Raw genomic sequence first — 18,627 nt, 5'->3', positions numbered from 1 at the left:
CAGTTTTCTTTTCATTATCTCATACTCTCTAGTCTCTATCTTTCAATTTAAGTCATCTACAAAACTACTTACGACCTTTTCTATTCCTTGTTTGTTAGATCATGGTTAATTAATTTGGACTCTAAAGGATTATGATGAGTTAAGCTTACACAAGTATTAAGAGGTTTATTTGCTAAGTATTTTCTATTTATTTTAGACGAGTGCAATCCCTTTTGATTCTCGGTGTACTAATCGGTATAATTAGGAATTACTTGATCTAAAATGAAAACATGTAGCTATATATGGTAGAAAGCTTCCATAATATTTCAAGTAATTTTTGGCCGTTTTCTACCACTGTTGCAAAATGATGTATTTCATGGATTTGGAAGAATCATTTTTATGTATACTAGCATAAGTAGTAATTTGGAATGAATAATTTTAAAAAGTTGTGCCATCACTATGGCATAATATTGTTAGCACCTTAATAATCATTGAAATAAAAAGGAAAAAGAAAAAAAAAAAAAAAAGAAGATCTATTGATTTTTAAAAGTTTGACCTTTATTTGCGCTAAAAACAAACATTTAGTGACATTCCAATATAAGCGAGATAAGCTAATAATGTAAGAAGTGGATCATTCTTAGCTTTTTTGTTAGTTGGGTCAAAGTTGGTGACTTTAACTAGGCAAGTTAAGGCCTCTTATCTTTCTTGAGCCCAGCTAGCTAGCTAGGATTAGGTTGGATCACAGAGAGTACTAATTTAGAGCTGTCAATTCGGGAAAACCGGTTGGGTAAGAGAGGATCGAGTCAATTCGGATTAATTCTATAACCTATACGGGTCGGTTTGGGTTGGGTCGTGCTTGAGTCGGGTCACGTTGGGTCATACTTCTTATCGGGTTTGGGTCGGGTTAATAACAAGTCGGGTTACATTTTGGTCGGATGAACCATAGGTCGGGTTTAATTCAGGTTTTCACGGGTTAAAACGGGTTAGGGTAATTCTAGGGTTCGAGTCGGGTTCGGTTCAAGTCAATAATTTGCGGGTTAGAATTAGGTCTGGTCATTCTCGGGTTAGAGTCGGGTTCGGTTCAAGTCAATAATTTGCGGATTATAATCAGGTCAGGTCATTTTCAAGTCGGGTTCGTTTCAAGTCAGTAATTTGCGGGTTATAATCAGGTTGGGTCATTTTCAAGTCAGGTCATTCTCGGATTCAAGTCGGGTTATGTTTAAGTCAATAATTTGCAGGCTACAATCAAGTCGGGTCATTATTTCCAAGTCAGGTCATATTCGGGTTTAACTAACTATAAATAGATTATCATTTTTATCAAGCTAATTATTTCCTTTGACTATAATATATATGGAAATATACTAGGGAACTATAACTATAATTTAGGAAGATAATTATCTCCTTTGACCATATAACAAATATATACTATATTTAACTCTTAAATTTGAGGAAGATGGTCTTTTCTTTTGCTGGCCTTGACCGACTTGGTCTCCCTAGACAAAATGTTTTGATCAACAATAATAAGATGGCCTAAATTGCATTTAAGGTGATTTGAAATCGGGTCAGGAAGAATTTGGGTTGAATTTAGGTCGGGTCAATAACAAGTCGTGTTAATTTCGAGTAAAGTTAGTAACAAATCGGGTTGAATTTTTTGGTCGGGTAAGTAATAGACCTGGTAAAATTCGGGTCACGTCAATAACAAGTCAGGTTTAATATGGGTCTTGTCAATAACAAGTCGGGTTGATTTCGAGTCGGGTTTGTAACAGATTAGGTTAAATTCGAGTCGGGTGAGGAACTGGTCAGGTTGAATTTAGGTCAGGATAGTAACAAGTCGGGTTAAATTCGGATTTTAATGGGTTAAAACGGGTTTGAGTCAGTTTCAGTTCAAGTTGGGTTCGGTGCAAGTTAATTAAATTGGCCGTTGTAAACCGGTAAATCGGTGCAAGTTGTAAACCGGTAAATTTGTCATTTAAAGGCAAATTGGATGGTTCCACCCACCCAATTGGACTCCCGGAGGATATTAGGGACCATGATAAACATTTCGGCAATTTTTATTCCAGGCAAAAAAAAAGTCACAATTTTCCAAAATTGAAGGCTATCCACTCTTTTTGAGAAATAATATTGGAGGTTTTGGGGCCCGGTGTCGCAAAGTCTTGTGATTTAGGGAATATATCTGGGGGTCATATAATGCCGTTTGGAACCATATATGATCATTATTTGTTGTCATAGATGTTCGTGGTTGGCTTGGTTTAATGAAATCGGCGCAAGTATTAAACCGGTAAATTAGCCCTTTAAAGGCAAATTGGATGGTTACACCCACCCAATTGGACTCCCGAAGGATATTAGGGACCATGGTAAACATTTCTACAATTTTATTTTCGGCCGTAAAAAAGTAAAAAAAATTCAAAAATTAAAGGCTAAGATACACGCTTTTTCAGAAATTTTGGAAATTTCGAGGCTTAGTGTCGAAAAGCCTTGCGATTTTAGGGAATAAATTTCAGGGTCATATATGCCGTTAGGAACCATAAATAATCATTATATGTTGTCATAAATGTTTGTGGTAGGCTTGATTTAATGAAATCAGTGCAAGTTGTAAACCGGTAAATTGGTTGTTTAAAAACAAGTTGTAAACTAGTAAATTGGTCATTAAAGGCAAATTGGATGGTTAATTAAACCCACCCAACTGGACTCCCAGAGGGTATTAGGGACCATGGTAAACCTTTCGGCAATTTTTATTTACGGGCGAAAAAAAGGAAAAAAATTCCAAAATTAAAGGCTAATATCCACGCTTTTTGAGAAATTTTGGAGGTTTCAGAGCCCGGTGTCTAAAAGCGTTAAAATTTTAAGAGATACATCTTGGATCATATAATTTTGTTAGGAATCATATATGATCATTATATGTTGTTATAAATATTTGTGGTGGGCTTGATTTAATAAAATCGATGCAAGTTGTAAATCGGTAAATTGGCCGTTTAAAGACAAATTGGATGGTTCCACCCACCCAATTAGACTCCCAGAGGGTACCAGGGACCATGGTAAACATTTCGGCAATATTTATTTTCGAGCGAAAAAAAGTAAAAAAATTTCAAAATTGAAGGCTCATATCCACGCTTTTTGAGAAATTTTGGAGGTTTTGAAGCCTGGTGTCGAAAAAATTTTAGATTTTAGGGGATAAATTTTGGGTTTATATAATTCCGTTTGGAACTGTATAAGATCATTATATGTTGTATAAATGTTTGTGGTAGGCTGGAGTTAATGAAATCGGCGCAAGTTGTAAACTAGTAAATTGGTCGTTTAAAGGCAAATTGGATGGTTCCACCCACCCAATTGGACTCTCAGAGGGTATTAGGGACCATTGTAAACATATCGGCAATTTTTATTCTCGGGCGAAAAAAAGTCAAAAAATTCCAAAATTGAAGGCTAATATCCACACTTTTTGAGGACTTTTTTGAGGTTTCGGAGTCCGATGTCAAAAAGTCTTGAAATTCTAGGGGATATATCTCAGGGTCATATATTGACATTTGATACATATATATTATTATTTATTGTCATAAATGTTCGTGTTAGTCTTGAATTAATGAAATCGGTGCAAGTTGTAAATCGGTAAATTGGTCGTTTAAAGGCAAATTGGATGGTTCCACCCACCCAATTTTACTTCCGGGGGTATTAGGGATCATGGTAAACATTTCGGGAATTTTTATATCTGGTCGAAAAAATTCAAATATATAATTAAAAAAATTCCATAATTAAAATCCACGGTTTTTAAGAATTTTGGGATGTTTCAAGGCCCTGTGTCAAAGAGTTTTGAGATTTTAAGGGATACATCTCTGGGTCACATAATGCCGATTGGAACCATATCATTAAATATTGTCATCAATTTTCGTAGTAGGCTTGTGTATATTAATTAAATCGGTGCAAGTTGTAAACCGGTAAATTTGCCTTTTAAAGGCAAATAGTATGGTTCCAACCATCCAATTGGACTTCCGGAGGGTATTAGGGACCATGGTAAACATTTCGGCAATTTTTATTTCCGAGCGAAAAAAAGTAAAAAAATTCCAAAATTTAAGGTTAATATCCACGTTTTTTTCTGAAATTTTGGAGGTTTCGGAGCTTGGTTTCGATAAACATTTAGATTTTAGGGGATAAATTTTGGGTTTATATAATGCCGTTTGGAACCGTATATGATCATTATATGTTGTATAAATGTTTTTGGTAGGCTTGAGTTAATGAAATCGGCGCAAGTTGTAAACTAGTAAATTGGCCGTTTAAAGGCAAATTGGATGGTTCTACCCACCCAATTGGACTCTCGGAGGGTATTAGGAACCATGGTAAACATATCAACAATTTTTATTCTCGGACGAAAAAAAGTCAAAAAATTCCAAAATTGAAGGCTAATATCCACACTTTTTGAGAAATTTTTGGAGTTTTCGGGGCCCGGTGTCGAAAAGTCTTGAAATTCTAGGAAATACATCTCAGGGTCATATAATGTCATTTGGACCCATATATGATCATTAATTGTTGTCGTAAATGTTCGTGGTAGGCTTGAATTAATGAAATCGGTGCAAGTTGTAAACAGGTAAATTGGTCGTTTAAAGGCAAAATGGATGGTTCCATCCAACCAATTGTACTCCGGGAGGGTATTAGGGACCATGGTAAACATTTTGGCAATTTTTATATCCGGGCGAAAAAAAGTCAAAAATTTCCAAAGTTAAAGGCTAATATCCACGCTTTTTGAGTAATTTGAATGTTTTGGGGCCATGTATCGAAAAGAATTGAGATTTTAGTGGATACATCTCATGGTCATATAATGTCGTTTGGAACCATATATGATCATTATATGTCGTCATAAATATTCGTGGTGGTCTTGAGTTAATAAAATCGGTACAAGTTGTAAACTGGTAAATTGGTCGTTTAAAGGCAAATTAGATGTTTCCACCCAGTCAATTGGACTCTCAAAGAGTATTAGAGACCATGGTAAACATTTCGGAAATTTATATATCCGGATGAAAAAAAGTGAAAAAAAATTCCAAAATTGAAGGTTAATATCCACGCTTTTTGAGAAAATTTTGGAGGTATTTGGTAGAGTTGTCAATTTGGATAAACGGTCATGTTTGGGTCGCTAAGAGTGTGTCGGGTCAACTCGGTTCGGGTCAATTCGGATTAATTCCATAATCTATGCGGGTCGGGTTTGGGTTAGGTCATGCTTGAGTCGGGTCACATCGGGTCATATATACTTTTTATCGGGTTTGGGTCGGGATAATAACAGGTCGGGTTACATTCGGGTCGGGTGAACAATAGGTCGGGTTTAATTCGGGTTTTCACAGGTTAGGGTAATTCTCGGGTTCAAGTCGGGTTCGGTTCAAGTCAATAATTTGCGGGTTAGAATCAGGTCGGGTCATTCTCGGGTTTGAGTCGGGTCCGGTTCAAATTAATAATTTGCGGGTTATAATTAGGTTAGGTCATTTTCAAGTCGGGTCATTTTTCGGGTTCAAGTCGGGTTAGGTTCAAATCAATAATTTGCGGGTTATAATCAGGTTGAGTCTTTTTCATGTCAGATCATTCTCGGGTTCAAGTCGGGTTCGGTTTATGTCAATAATTTGCGTGTTATAATCAGGTTGGGTTATTTCTAAGTCGGGTCATTCTCGGATTCAAATCGGGTTATGTTCAAGTCAATAATTTGCAGGTTACAATCAGGTCGTGTTATTTCCCAATCAGGTCATATTTGGGTTCAACTAACTATAAATAGATTCTCATTTTTATCAAGCTAATTATTTCCTTTGACTATAATATATATGACAATATACTAGGGAACTATAGTCTATTATTTAGGATGATAATTATCTCCTTTGTCCATCCAACAAATATATACTATATTTAACTCTTAAATTTGAGGAAGATGGTCCTTTCTTTTGCTGGCCTGGACCGACTTGGTCTTCTTAGAGAAAATGTTTTGATCAACAATAATAAGGTGGTCTAAATTGCATTTAAGGTGATTTCAAATTGGGTCAGGAACAATTTGGGTTGAATTTAGGTCGGGTCAATAACAAGTCGTGTTGATTTCGAGTCGGGTTAGTAACAGATCGGGTTGAATTTTTTGGTCGGGTTAGTAATAGGTCTGGTAAAATTCGGGTCGGGTCAATAACAAGTCGGGTTGAATTTGGGTTAGGTTAATAACAAGTCGGGTTGATTTCAGGTCGGGTTTGTAACATGTTGGGTTAGGAACGGATCGAGTTGAATTTAGGTCAGGTCAGTAACAAGTCGGGGTAAATTCGAGTTTTGACGGGTTAAAACGGGTTGGGTCTATTTCGGTTCATGTTGGGTTCAGTTCAGGTCAATAATTTACGGGTTACATTCGGGTCGGGTCATCTCCAGGTCAGTTCATGTTCGGGTTTGGGTCTCACATACTCGGGTCTAGGGTTGGTTTCATGTCGGGTCAAGTCGGGTTTAGGTTACCATTTTTTTGAGTTCAGATCGTTCGGTTAATAATTGGGTTTGAGTTGGTAATTCGGGTCGGGTCAAATTTTGACAGCTCTAAGTACTACGTTGAAGTACGAGGTAGGATGACTAACATATAATCGTAAATTAGATGATATCATTAAGCGTTAGATTTGGATCGTAAAATATATGATTTAAACGGAGTATTGTTAGTGTGAAAACACCTATGCCTCGTATTATTCCCGCCGTAACAATGTAACAGAATGTTAATTTGTCTTACACGCAATGGAAGATGTAATAATTGACTTTATTACGTTAGTAATCCAAGTCCAGTTGAATTTTTCACTTGAAAAGGTCAAGGTTTGATTTTTCTAAGTTGTCGAAAGGAGAATCACCAAGTGTAAACTGAGCGACATTTATAAATTGTTTAGAACTACAGTCTATAAAAAATTAATTATGAAGGCAGATGATATTAATTTTTACACAAATTAAAGTCAACTCAATGACATCTATGAAAAGGAGGGATCAGTTGAATTGAATAGATATTAGAGATTATAATTTATAAAGCCTCCTTAAATATCTGGTGGTGGTTTCACACTTGTCCTAGTTGCCTAGTTGCTTATGATGACATCAAATCTTGGTACTTTAAAAATTGCTCCAATTTTTTCTTTACTTAATTTCGCATTAAATTATACTACCTCCGGATCATATTATTACAACTTTGAAATTTTTTATATCTAACAAATAATACCCCAAAGTTGTATATAATATTATTCGGAGGTAGTAGATTTGTTTTTAAAGAAGAGTTGTGAATAGACTAAGCTAGAGACCATGCTAATTATAACAGAAATAGAATATGAACATATTTTTTAAAAACGGTCTAAAAACAAAAGTTGGGTATTCTCTAAAAAAGAAACAACTTTGTTTACATTGTTAATTGTTAATTTAGTATTTAATTTTGGGGTAAGTTAGCATAAGAAAACCAATCATTGAGAAGGTAAGTGATGAGTTTTAGTAGAGGGATTTAGTTAGCCCATATTTTAATGAGAAACTCCTAGCTCACATAAAATGTATATATGCATATACTCCGTATTTGGATCCCTCATGTCCCATTATCAGCAAGATCCAAATTGAGGCCAATAAGATAGCCAATCAATATCAAGGGAAGTGATCCAATTTGGTAGAGTTAGTTAGCCCTTCTCTTAGATATTATGAAACTCCCATTTCACATCTATAATTTATAAAGGTATTAAGAATAAAAATAAAAAATCCGTAGTTTAAAATACAAAATAAAAGAGTGGTGTTTTATGCAAGTAGGCAAGATCTCTAGACTTTTGTATTTGGCCTTAATAACACAAACTTGTCTAGTAGTTTGTGTAGTTTATATGTCCAAATTCATATATTGAATATTGACACGTCTATATAAAATTATAAACACACAAATTTCATAACTATCATATTCGTGTAACCGTGTTTGTACATGTCTTTAATGTAAACTACTCCGTAGTTTCGAGCCATGTATTCTTCATTCACTTTTGCTAATAGAAACCGGAAATTTTAGTCTCTTACTGAAGAAATAGGCACGTATGCAAAAGAAGGGGACCATAAAAATGGAGTCAATGTCATAATTTCTCCCTTTAATTACTGGCATTCATTCATAATCTTTGAGTGCTCCAACTCTTATTTTGCTATCATCCTTCTTCAAGTTGGAGATCTGTTGTAGTAATGAATGGACCAGTCAATTAAGTTTAAGAGTTTGTTTCTTTGTTAATATTGACAAGTGATTACTACTACTGTACTAGGTCATCTTTCAAATTAGGACCACAATATTGTCACTCACACCAAGAAAATCTAGCATATCCTCCGTATGAAAATAAATAATGATGGAGTTAGTTTAAGAGAACACATTTTATGTTACAAATTGAATGAAATAATATAGTCCCAAAAGTTTAACTCACCTGAAGGAGCATGACTGCATGAGAGTATATTATATAAGTTGAGAACAATATTGATGAATTAAGAATCATGCAATCTATGTTAACTTAGGTTGGGTCATTCCAGTCTATTGGAAAACTATATTCATGAAAATAAAAAATAAAAATCCGGTCCACTTTCAAATTGGGTCGAAGTATATTTGGGTCCAATCAATTATCTAGTTTCGGGTCAAGTATGATGGGTATTTTATTTTTAGCCAAGAATGAAACATAGTGTATATAAATGCAAGAGATTGAGGCTGGGTATTACTACTAATCTGCTATCATGTATTTCTGTACTAAACTTTTGATGTCAAACTGAATCACACATGCATGAAGTTAGCAGTATTTAGGTGGAAAAAAGAACAATTCTCATACACAACATTCACTCTTTAATGACAGGCAAAATGAACAAAAGACAAGGAAACTGCTGCATATAGGAATAACAAATGTACCTAACTCTACAACATACATGCCCATCTTCCTAAAGCCACAAACTTATCCATGGACCCTGCTATGAAATTTCATCAACGTAACATTGCGAACACACAAATATGGTTAACAACCAATAAAAAGATGAAGTATGCTAACTCACTGAGTATCCTGCCCACACATGCATGAAAATAACACAGGAACTCCATGCCCATGATGGTTCCCATGATCGATTCCTCCACTGTTACCGCCCTCACCTTCTGAACCAGACTGGGGGCTTGATTGAGGAGGAGCAACTCGACCATCCATAAATAACGAATTTGGTTGGGGAATGGGCTGGGCCATAGAAATTTCATCTGGCACTTCTATATTATGGCTCTGGTTTCTCATGTGCTCATTATTAGCCGCCCTCCTCTCCACTGCAAGAAACTGGCCAAGGGATGGGGTGTTAGTGGTAGAACTCTTGACGTCTATACTGTCCCTTGAGCAAAGAGAGAAGATCCAAGGTTTAGCCTTGCAAGGTTTCTTGACTTTGAGTGGTTCTGGTCTTCTTCCCCTTATTGATCTTCTAGAAAGTTCTAGAATGCTAGAAACTCCAATAAGGCTTCCTAATGTGATGCTTCTGTCATGGAAGAAGGACCCTGTGGACTGCAAGGAAATTTAAAGCATGAAATGATTCAGAAATGCTTGCTGAGATAAGCCATTAATATAACATAGCAGCTACCATGTGATACATGGGTATATATTTACTGCAATGCTGAACAACATCGAATACACTTAGAACTCAGGGCTGAATATTTCCTCAAGCCTAGACAACCTCAGCATGAAGGCAAGTTAAAGTAGAATCCAAAATGGTGTATCATGATTCATGTGCAGAGAAAGTTACTCATCTCAGGCATGCGCCATAAAAGCTAAATCTTTGGCCAACAAATTAATTAACAAAGCAGAAAATGAAAGAGATACACAGTACAATTTCTTAAATATCAGATTATCAGGATCATAAGATTTAAATACATAAAATTAAAATTTATCATTACTCATCATGTGCTTAACTAAAGAAAAATTAACAACTACTAGAGGAGAAAGAATTCACTCATCTCTGAGAGTGAGTCAGACTCATAGATCCACTCTCACTGCCTTTTCTCCTTAAAAGTATCTCCCTATATTTTCAGGGCATCTTATATTAATATTGTATCTACCACAAACTACCGAAAAATGCCCTTGAATATCCACCCTCGGAAATGTGTGCATTAGCCTTCCTGGCTGATATAACACTCTACCGGGTTAACAGCAGTGAAATAGTAAAAACAGTAGGAGGTGGTAAATATGAATTAGAAGCTTTAAGACTCTCTAAACATCACAATATAATTCATCACATTTGCAAGACGATATCTTATCTGATGTTAATCAAGGGAAAAAGTTTATGACATTTACATTCGTTTAAGCACTCTTGGAACTTGATGAACCACATTCACCAGTGATCCATCACTAATAAGGATTATATGAAGGAAGTCATGCCGTCATGGTGTGGCAAAGTATAGCCTACAGGATTGAGATTAAGAGCTTTTACACACAAAATTAATCATTCATCACTCTCTAAGCTTACAATTGGATTTAGTGTAATCAAGGAATTTCCAATTCTCGTTTTCAACAAAAATCCAACAAACAAAATATAAACCTGAACATTGTTTGTCTTTTAGGTGAAACTAAATGTTTTCTGTACTGACACATTCTGAACAAACTAGTAGCAAGAGGGCAAAACTCTCTTCCACATAAAAACTCAACATTATCATACTCCCTCAATCAGTCAATCCTAACTTAATTGCCCCATATTCCCTTTTGGGTTGTTACAATTATTTGTCTCATTTCCAGAATGTTTAGCTTTTTTTTCTCTACTTTTTCTTCATTGGGGTCTCACATTTGTTCACCCATTTCTCCTCTACTTTTTCAAAAAGCGTGCTAATAGCCTGATTATCATATGATCAAGTAATTTGAGACAAAGAGAGCATCACATTGCATAATTACTTAATTAGAGTAGTAAATAATGAGAGCAACAACTGTGAATTTATACCAGCAATCACCTAAATTTGTACTTTCAGCCTACTGATTATGAATATTAGCAATTATATCAAACATGGAGTATAACAATCCAAAAGAAGACAAGCTGCAAGAAACAAAAAACTGAGATGCATGAAAAATCACATCAATCAAACATCAAAACTTAATAATTCCTCAAATTTCAATCGTAGCACGTGAAAAAGAAAGCAGAATATACAGTTTTTATCAGTGATTTAATGTCATTTCAACACATTCTGCAACATTAGTTTATTTTTACCTCAGTGTCTAAATCAGATGAAGAATCTGTAGAAGTTGGTGAACCAGTAAGCATTGTAGTATTGAATGACATTGACCCTAAATAATCTCGAGCTCTTCCTAATCCAATTCTCACATTCAATGGCTGCAAACCCAGAGGCCAACCCTCTTCCTGCACTCAACAAAAACAAAACTTTCACTAATTTAGTGTCGGCAGAAATCAAATTTCACCCAGAAAAAAAAACCCAGAAAGTAGAGAGAAAATTCAACAATTTCACAATTAATTTGTAAAAAGGTGAAGAAAATAAAGATACCCATTTCATTAAAATGAAAAACCCATTTAGAAAAATGAGATATTTTTTTAAAAATTAGGGAAAAAAAGAAGACGATTTAACAAATACCTGGTGTGCAGCCATAGCTGCAAAACAAGAGAGTGATTGAAATGAAGTATTATAGTAGAAAATGCATGGGAATGGTCACCTCAATCAACAAGAAGAGGAGAAGATCTCTGTCATTTTTCCTTTTTTGGCTTTTCTTGTTCAACAAATTAAAGGAAGGTGGTGAAGTGTTACAGATTTTAGCAACTTTCAGGAGCAGGGAACAGAGAGTAGTGTGAGAAATGGGAGTGATAAAATTAAAAATTAAAAGTTAAAAAAAAATGATAAAAAAAAAATTAAAAGAAAGAAAGAAAGAAGGGAAGAGAGTCAAAAAAAAGAGGAACCAATTAGCATATGGACATATCATTTGTTGACTGAAAAGAGGAAACAGAATAATTTGGTAACACAGACAATTTATAATTATAATAAAGGGGGAAAAAGGTAAAAAGTTAAAGGGTTATTCAGCTAATTTTGCATATGCTGTTAAAAATTAAAATGACAATGCTGTTTAGTTCTTTTTTTTTTAGCATTTTGTGCTTTATTTTAATGTACTAGTGAAACTTTTTCCAAGGCTTGATGCCTATGGAAGTGTAGTAAAATTGTTCTTTCTTTTTTGCCAAAATGTAACACTCAATTGGGAATTTTATATTGTACATATTAACAACTTCATTAGGTCTAAATTTACCAACTAATCATGGAAATCAGAAAAGGATGTGATAAATCATGGGGCAATTAAGACGGATCAACACAAGTCCAAAAGAAGATTGAGAGTTTGATGATGGTCAAATAAGAAATAATAGATCACACTAAAATTTAAAGATATGAGATTTTATCCACAATATGCTCCTAATTTTAAAAGGCATAATATTAAGATTAAATTAAAATAAGGAAGATGATTAAGTCAAAAACTCGTAAAAATATGAAGGGTGTCAAGTATGAGGATCTTGATAGCATAATTAAATATCTACAACTCCTAATTTCGTAGTAAAATATTATTATTACTAGTAATTCTTAAAGAATCGTGACACATTCTTTTTTTTTTTTTTTTACTTGGCATTCTATACTCTTTAGCTATCAATATTCTCTATACTTTGTCAATCCATGTAAAGATTATTATTGTTATACAAAGGAATTTTGAACTTTGATATCAAAATGTAAATATAAAGGAATTTATTGTTTTTTGATGAATATGGTTCTAAAAGGTTTGATACAATAATACTATAGCAAGGAGCCAAGGAGGCAAGGATAATGATCACAATACCTTGTTCTATCTAATCCAATTTATAAGGGAATGTGCATGCATGGAGCACATCAACTCATCTCAATAATTTAGTCCATAATTGTTTCTCATTCCACTTATCTTGAAGGGGAATGCAAGATGATCTCATTATTATAAGATTTTTTATTTATTATTATTATTATTATTATTATTTTTTTGTAATAATGCTTATTACAATTTTATTTCATACCCAATTTAAAAGTCAATAAACTATTGTGGATTTCTCAAAAAAAAAAAAAATAATAATAATAAAAAAAGCCTCAATTTGAAAGATTAAGAAAATGAGGATGGTAGGACGGTATGTTCACCATTATTAATAATCATTAATAAGTAAAAATGTTAAATCGTGTTTGATTCAAATTCCGAGTGGTAGAGATGTAAGCACAGGAAAATATGCTAAAAACCGCCTAAATCTTGATTTAAAAATGTCATCTGTTCACTTATGTTTATTTCTGTACAATTAACTGGATTGAAGTACACTTGTTTATATGACAATGTAACTATGTAGAAGATTCTACTGTCAAAACTCAAAATCTAAAATAGGGAGTCAAAATTGGTTGGTTATACTTTACACAACTAGTTAAATTGAATAAGTGGGACATGCAATATTCGTGAAAACGAAGACATTTACGATGGATCCAATGATAAATTGCATGCAACAATAAAGATTAAATGAAGGTCCAAAATTTAATTACTCCATGCTTGTTTACAACTCCTTCAGTTCTCTTCTTAGTCACATGAATCAACCAGACGCATTAAACCCAGGTGAGAAGAAATTAGAAGACTTGTTTCTTAAACAAATTGTAATCATTGAAATTTTGTTCATGAACCACAAGTGTTAGGGATCAGACCTTTAGATCTCAAGGACGTCATAAGGTGAAACCCCTACCAACTATTGCTCAGCGAATTGTTTAGATACAAAACTAATTACGAAAGCAAATTATACAAGAACGAGGGACCCAAAGACCATAACCCTGTTGAAGTGGGTGACATATCATATCATGATTAGGTTAAGGAATAAGAAGGATTTCATAAAGCCATAGATTGAGTAGAAAGGACCTACCAAGAGAAAAGATGCCAAAAAGGTGAGGTTAATTGAGCCATTGAGGTCCACTTTTGCTGTTGCTGGATAGCATCATAGCAATGATACCTGAACAGTCTCTCTCTAGATTTATTTTTTTTAATTTTTATAATTTTTTTTCATGCTAAAAGTAATTTTATTTTGGCAAAAAATAGATACAAGTAATTAGCTAATAGTTGTACTGAACAACTTTTGGTTATGGTCAATGGTCCACCCAATGCATCTTTCACTAATTTAACCGATGATAACCACACCACCAAATGGTGGTCCTGTGTTAAGGCAGGTAACTAAATCTTTATAGCTTTACTTACTTTAGGTCATTAATTGAATTATACTTCTTCCATTATAATTACGATGTGTAAATCACTTTAATAAAGATATATCATTCGAGTAACATAAAACTTCAACCAATAAACTCTAATTGCATGTGGTAAGGATTTTGATCATGATTATTCTAAGAAAAAATTACAACTGAAATTAGGTTCTTTAATGACAATATTATGACTAGGGTTCTCAACACAAACACGTTATCAGACACTATGCCTAGAAGTCGCATCTTATTGATTTGTATTACCATGTGTATAATCCTTCAATCCTAGCCTGTGTGAGGAGGGTCTCTTAGTGTTTTTGCTAAATTTTAATTCTTACTAAAAAAAAAAGGGTAAGCATTGATTCCAGGGGCATACACTAGCCATACAGACAACAATTAAGATCATTAATTTTGTATTTTCTAATATGAATTACTAACAAATTTTCCAAATATAAAAGACCAAAAAAAAGAAGAGAAAAGGTTAAGATTAGACAGTTCTCAATGAGTTAGCTACCAAGTCTCACATTATGGTCCAGTCATACTGCTATTGATTGAAAGTTTTGCAACCACTGACCATCATCTGCATGGCATATGGCGTTGCCTTAAAATTCAACATGCAAAAGATTGATCCAACTTACAGGCTAGTTGTTTGGTTCATTAAAGTCAACTTTTTACAAAAGTTGTAAATCTATCGAAAATATAATAATTATGTTTCGGAAAAAATTGACTACACAAATACCGTAGTAATTGTAAATGTACATATTAACCGCATATAGTAACATTTTTTAAAAAAAAAAAAAAATTTATCATTTAGCATGGAACTTTAATTTACAGTTTGCACAGAAGTTCTTTAAAATTTGAAAAAAAAAAAAAAATCAACCAACCAAAGTTATAAAACTTCATTTAACTATATACTAGCATACTGCTTGAGTAGTGCTTGACAATGCCTAGTAATTTAATTGGCAATATATGAGAAACATGGCCAAGAATCTAACGGCGATTCGGCCAGTCATGAAATATACAGTTACAATCACACTAATAAGTAATAACACATAGTTACAGCACCCAAAAGATTCAGCAATGGAATGACATAAGAATTCCCAATCAATGCAGACAACAGCAATGTATAAGACCACCTACAATAAATCAGCTTTGAAACCAATTAGCTTTCTATCAAACATTAATGAATTAAAAAACATATCAGTCAATACCACACACAATTCAGTACACAAATTTAATTTGCATAAGACCTATTATTGGGGAATTAAAAGGACTTAAGGAGCCTTTCGAGCTCGATTACCTTCAAAGTGACAAATCCAGTTATCCAATCATTCGACAAATAATACTGAGATCTAAAGCTTCTCCTTCAAGAGCTTCTATGTCAAGCTTCTCCTTTTATGAAAATTCTTTTTTCGGGTTTCCTGAACTTCAGCATTTCCTCAGTAGTATAGCAATCTGAGATTCATGAGAGGACCCTGAAAACTTCTGCGGTTCAGACTTTACATATAAAGAGGTAATTTACATATAAGAGAAAGGTTCAGACTTTACATGGATCCGGTTCTTAGAGACAATAAAGTTTGACTGGATAATTCTTCTCTGCTTCACCAGTTAATCGCCCAGTAGGCACCTAAGACAATCCCCTGGAAGATTAAGACCCCAAAGGAAGCAACGTTAACAAGCTACAACACCATGACACAAATCACACAATAGACCAAACTGAACACGGCTATTTCGTATAGCTTACTTACCACTGGCACAATTTCAATGATTAAAATAAGATAACAGCATTAGATTCTCAGCAGCACCATCATATTGTAGAAGCAGAAAGTGCCTATGCCTGAAAGAGAAGAGGATTTTCACTCTCTTGCCACACCGCATTCAAGTCCCAGCCCCATGGATATTCACTTGGACCTAATAATAATGGACTGTAAGTTGTGGATGGAATAGCTTTACCCACACTATGAATAACAGTAGGATGTTTTAGCTGTTTAGATCAACATACAGAAAACTGAAATTTTCAATTTTTTGAAACTAGGAATGCAGCCAAAAACTTCTGGTATATCAACGTGTCACGACAGCCAAAAACTAGAAATGACATTCTTTTACATGAACCAATGGTGCCAATGGTGGCTTTTCCAAAACTCACCTGTCGACAAATATTCCAGAACTTTTCTTTGCTGCTCTAGTGCTCTGTAAGCTTCACTCCTCCGCTTGCACTCCCCAATTTCCACATTTTCAATCATACCAACAATGATTAATTAATTCTCTTCTTTTGCTCCCTTTTTCTTCTTTATCATCTCAATCATCATCTTTCCTTCTATGCTTATTCCTGATTCCCAGTCATTATCCTTCTTCCTACCTTTCTCCACCCCCAAAACCCTCTCTTATTCTTCGTTTCTTTCACACCTTGAGCCAAACCGGTCAGCATCCATTAAAAAAAAACCAATATTCAACCTAAATTAAGAATAAAATAAGAGCTCGCCATAAGCCCAAATGCTTCTTCCTCTTCCGGAAAAAAATGTAAACAGAACAACAAAGACATGCAATAGTTTCTAGATCTTGCCTGAATAAACATCAATCCAGCATTGATGTAATACTCAATCAATCAAGCAGCGCATGCACCGATTTAGATAGGCATATACATGCTCTTGATGCATGTTGAAATTTAGAAACAAAGACAGCTCCTAAGCATGTTCAAATAGTGTTCAACGGCTTCAACGAAAATACAAAAAATTACCCCTCGTCATTTCACTGTAGTCTGTAGCTAAAAGATACTGAGGAATAAGGAACAGAGCTTTTACTTCCGATTCAAAAAATTAGTAAAAATGTGAGTTAAAATTAAATCTGAAATTACTAGACACCGTTTCAATTATGGTCCAAATCTATTATGACTACAAGTTTAACATTCATCCCCTAATAATATACGGAAGAGTTGAAGACTAATTCAGGTTCAGTTAACCAGAAGACCTCTCATCAACCATATCGATAATAGCACCATTTGATCCCGAGATTCCCCCCCAGACACACGCGCACACACAAAGGTCAGAAAAATCATACAAACTAACCAAAATATGGTACAGTCTACACGAATACATATTTTGGTGTTTCAAAATTAACACTTGACAAATTGGTCAGCATTATAGTCACAAGAACATCCATTCGTACACTACAATAGTAAATGTCACAGCCCTGTCATTAATTAATCCCAATTTTAAGAAACCACTAATGGGACGTTTGGTGACTGACTAACTGGTTATAAATGATGTTAATGAGGATGACTTTGTATGTAAATTTGTAAGTAAATTCAAGGATCATTCCCATGGCAATGCTAGTTTGCCCCAAATTGTCCATACTTCTTTATAAATTTTCATTCCCACCCAATACCTCCGCTCAAAGTCTCGAGTGGTAATGGATGGTAATTGAAGAAAATACAAGCTAGAGAATGAAATTACATCACCATGAGGATTACATTGTTAAATTCTTCCCTAATTTACTCTTAAAATACAATTCATTTCTATTACTACCATTTATAACCAACTACCAAATGAGCTTTAAAATATACTTCGTAGTTCATACTACACAGAAAGCTTCTTCTCAAGTTAACAGGAAAGCCCAGGACTGATATATGTAATTTGTGTTATTAACGTTAACAATTTTATTTTCGGAGTAAATACAACAACTACTTGTTGATGGTTCACGATATCAAGAATGTCCGCCCTTTGTCTTTATAACCGAAAATTAATCAGAATAATTGCAGACAATAGTATTCATCAATATTAATACTAATGTCTGCATTCTAATCCAATTCAATCACAAGATAAACATCAATTAATTAAATCCTACCAAGCAAAGGAGAGAAGAAAAATAGTTGAACAAACAACTAAAACCCTAAATTAGAAACGAGAGTACAAAAAGATGACAGAGAATTACCGGAACAATGACGCCTAAGGTAATGCCGGGGATGTCAAGTTGATCGGAATCAAACACCGACTATTTGACTGAAACTTTCTGTTTGAGTTCGTAGGATCTGAAATTGTATCAATATTTTTGAATTGATGTTTAAAAGCCCAATTCACTAAAAGTCGCCCAAAAAACACAAATTCAACATAAGGTCCAGTTCTTTTCCTTTTTCTATTTTTATTTTTATTTTTTTTTTTTTTTTTTTTTTTTTTGCTCCTAGAGTAGAAAGTAGAAACATACCACACTGAATCGTAAACCAAATTGTACTTTTTGAGGCATTGATTATGTTCGTGTTGGTTTGGGCCAAATTTTTTTTGGAACAAAGCCTTGTAAAACCACAATTATCCACGTCATATGGAACCAATTAACCCTTTTTTTTTCTTCTTTTATAGCTCATTACAAATATATTTAGGGCAACTCTAATGGTAAATTAATTGTCAAATTAGTTTTGCATACCACATAAGCTTTAAAGCTATTTGTCATTTTAG

The 18,627-nt window shown here is 34.1% G+C and overlaps 1 protein-coding gene across 4 annotated transcripts; it reads right to left on the bottom strand.

The window, feature by feature from the left end:
* Nucleotides 1-8,717: 8,717 nt before the first annotated feature.
* LOC110684070 (uncharacterized protein At3g17950-like) lies at nucleotides 8,718-18,316 on the bottom strand. 4 transcript variants are annotated; one of them, XM_021860467.1, is made up of 6 exons: nucleotides 18,110-18,316; nucleotides 15,928-16,090; nucleotides 15,728-15,819; nucleotides 15,480-15,654; nucleotides 11,155-11,304; nucleotides 8,718-9,467 (listed from the first exon to the last, which is right to left on the bottom strand). In XM_021860467.1, the coding sequence occupies exons 5-6, from the start codon at nucleotides 11,224-11,226 to the stop codon at nucleotides 8,979-8,981; spliced, it is 561 nt and encodes a 186-aa protein (XP_021716159.1). In that variant the 5' UTR covers nucleotides 11,227-11,304; nucleotides 15,480-15,654; nucleotides 15,728-15,819; nucleotides 15,928-16,090; nucleotides 18,110-18,316; the 3' UTR covers nucleotides 8,718-8,978. The 4 variants fall into 4 exon arrangements, with proteins under 4 accessions (XP_021716159.1, XP_021716161.1, XP_021716160.1 ...); XM_021860469.1 differs by lacking the exon at nucleotides 15,928-16,090; XM_021860468.1 differs by lacking the exons at nucleotides 15,480-15,654; nucleotides 15,728-15,819; nucleotides 15,928-16,090; nucleotides 18,110-18,316 and adding an exon at nucleotides 11,613-11,920.
* Nucleotides 18,317-18,627: the final 311 nt, after the last annotated feature.

The sequence above is a fragment of the Chenopodium quinoa genome, unplaced genomic scaffold (assembly GCF_001683475.1).
Source record: "Chenopodium quinoa cultivar QQ74 unplaced genomic scaffold, ASM168347v1, whole genome shotgun sequence".
Classification (NCBI taxonomy): domain Eukaryota; kingdom Viridiplantae; phylum Streptophyta; class Magnoliopsida; order Caryophyllales; family Amaranthaceae; genus Chenopodium; species Chenopodium quinoa.
The sequence above is the reverse complement of the archived record's forward strand: the minus strand, read 5'-3'. Positions and strand labels throughout refer to the sequence as shown.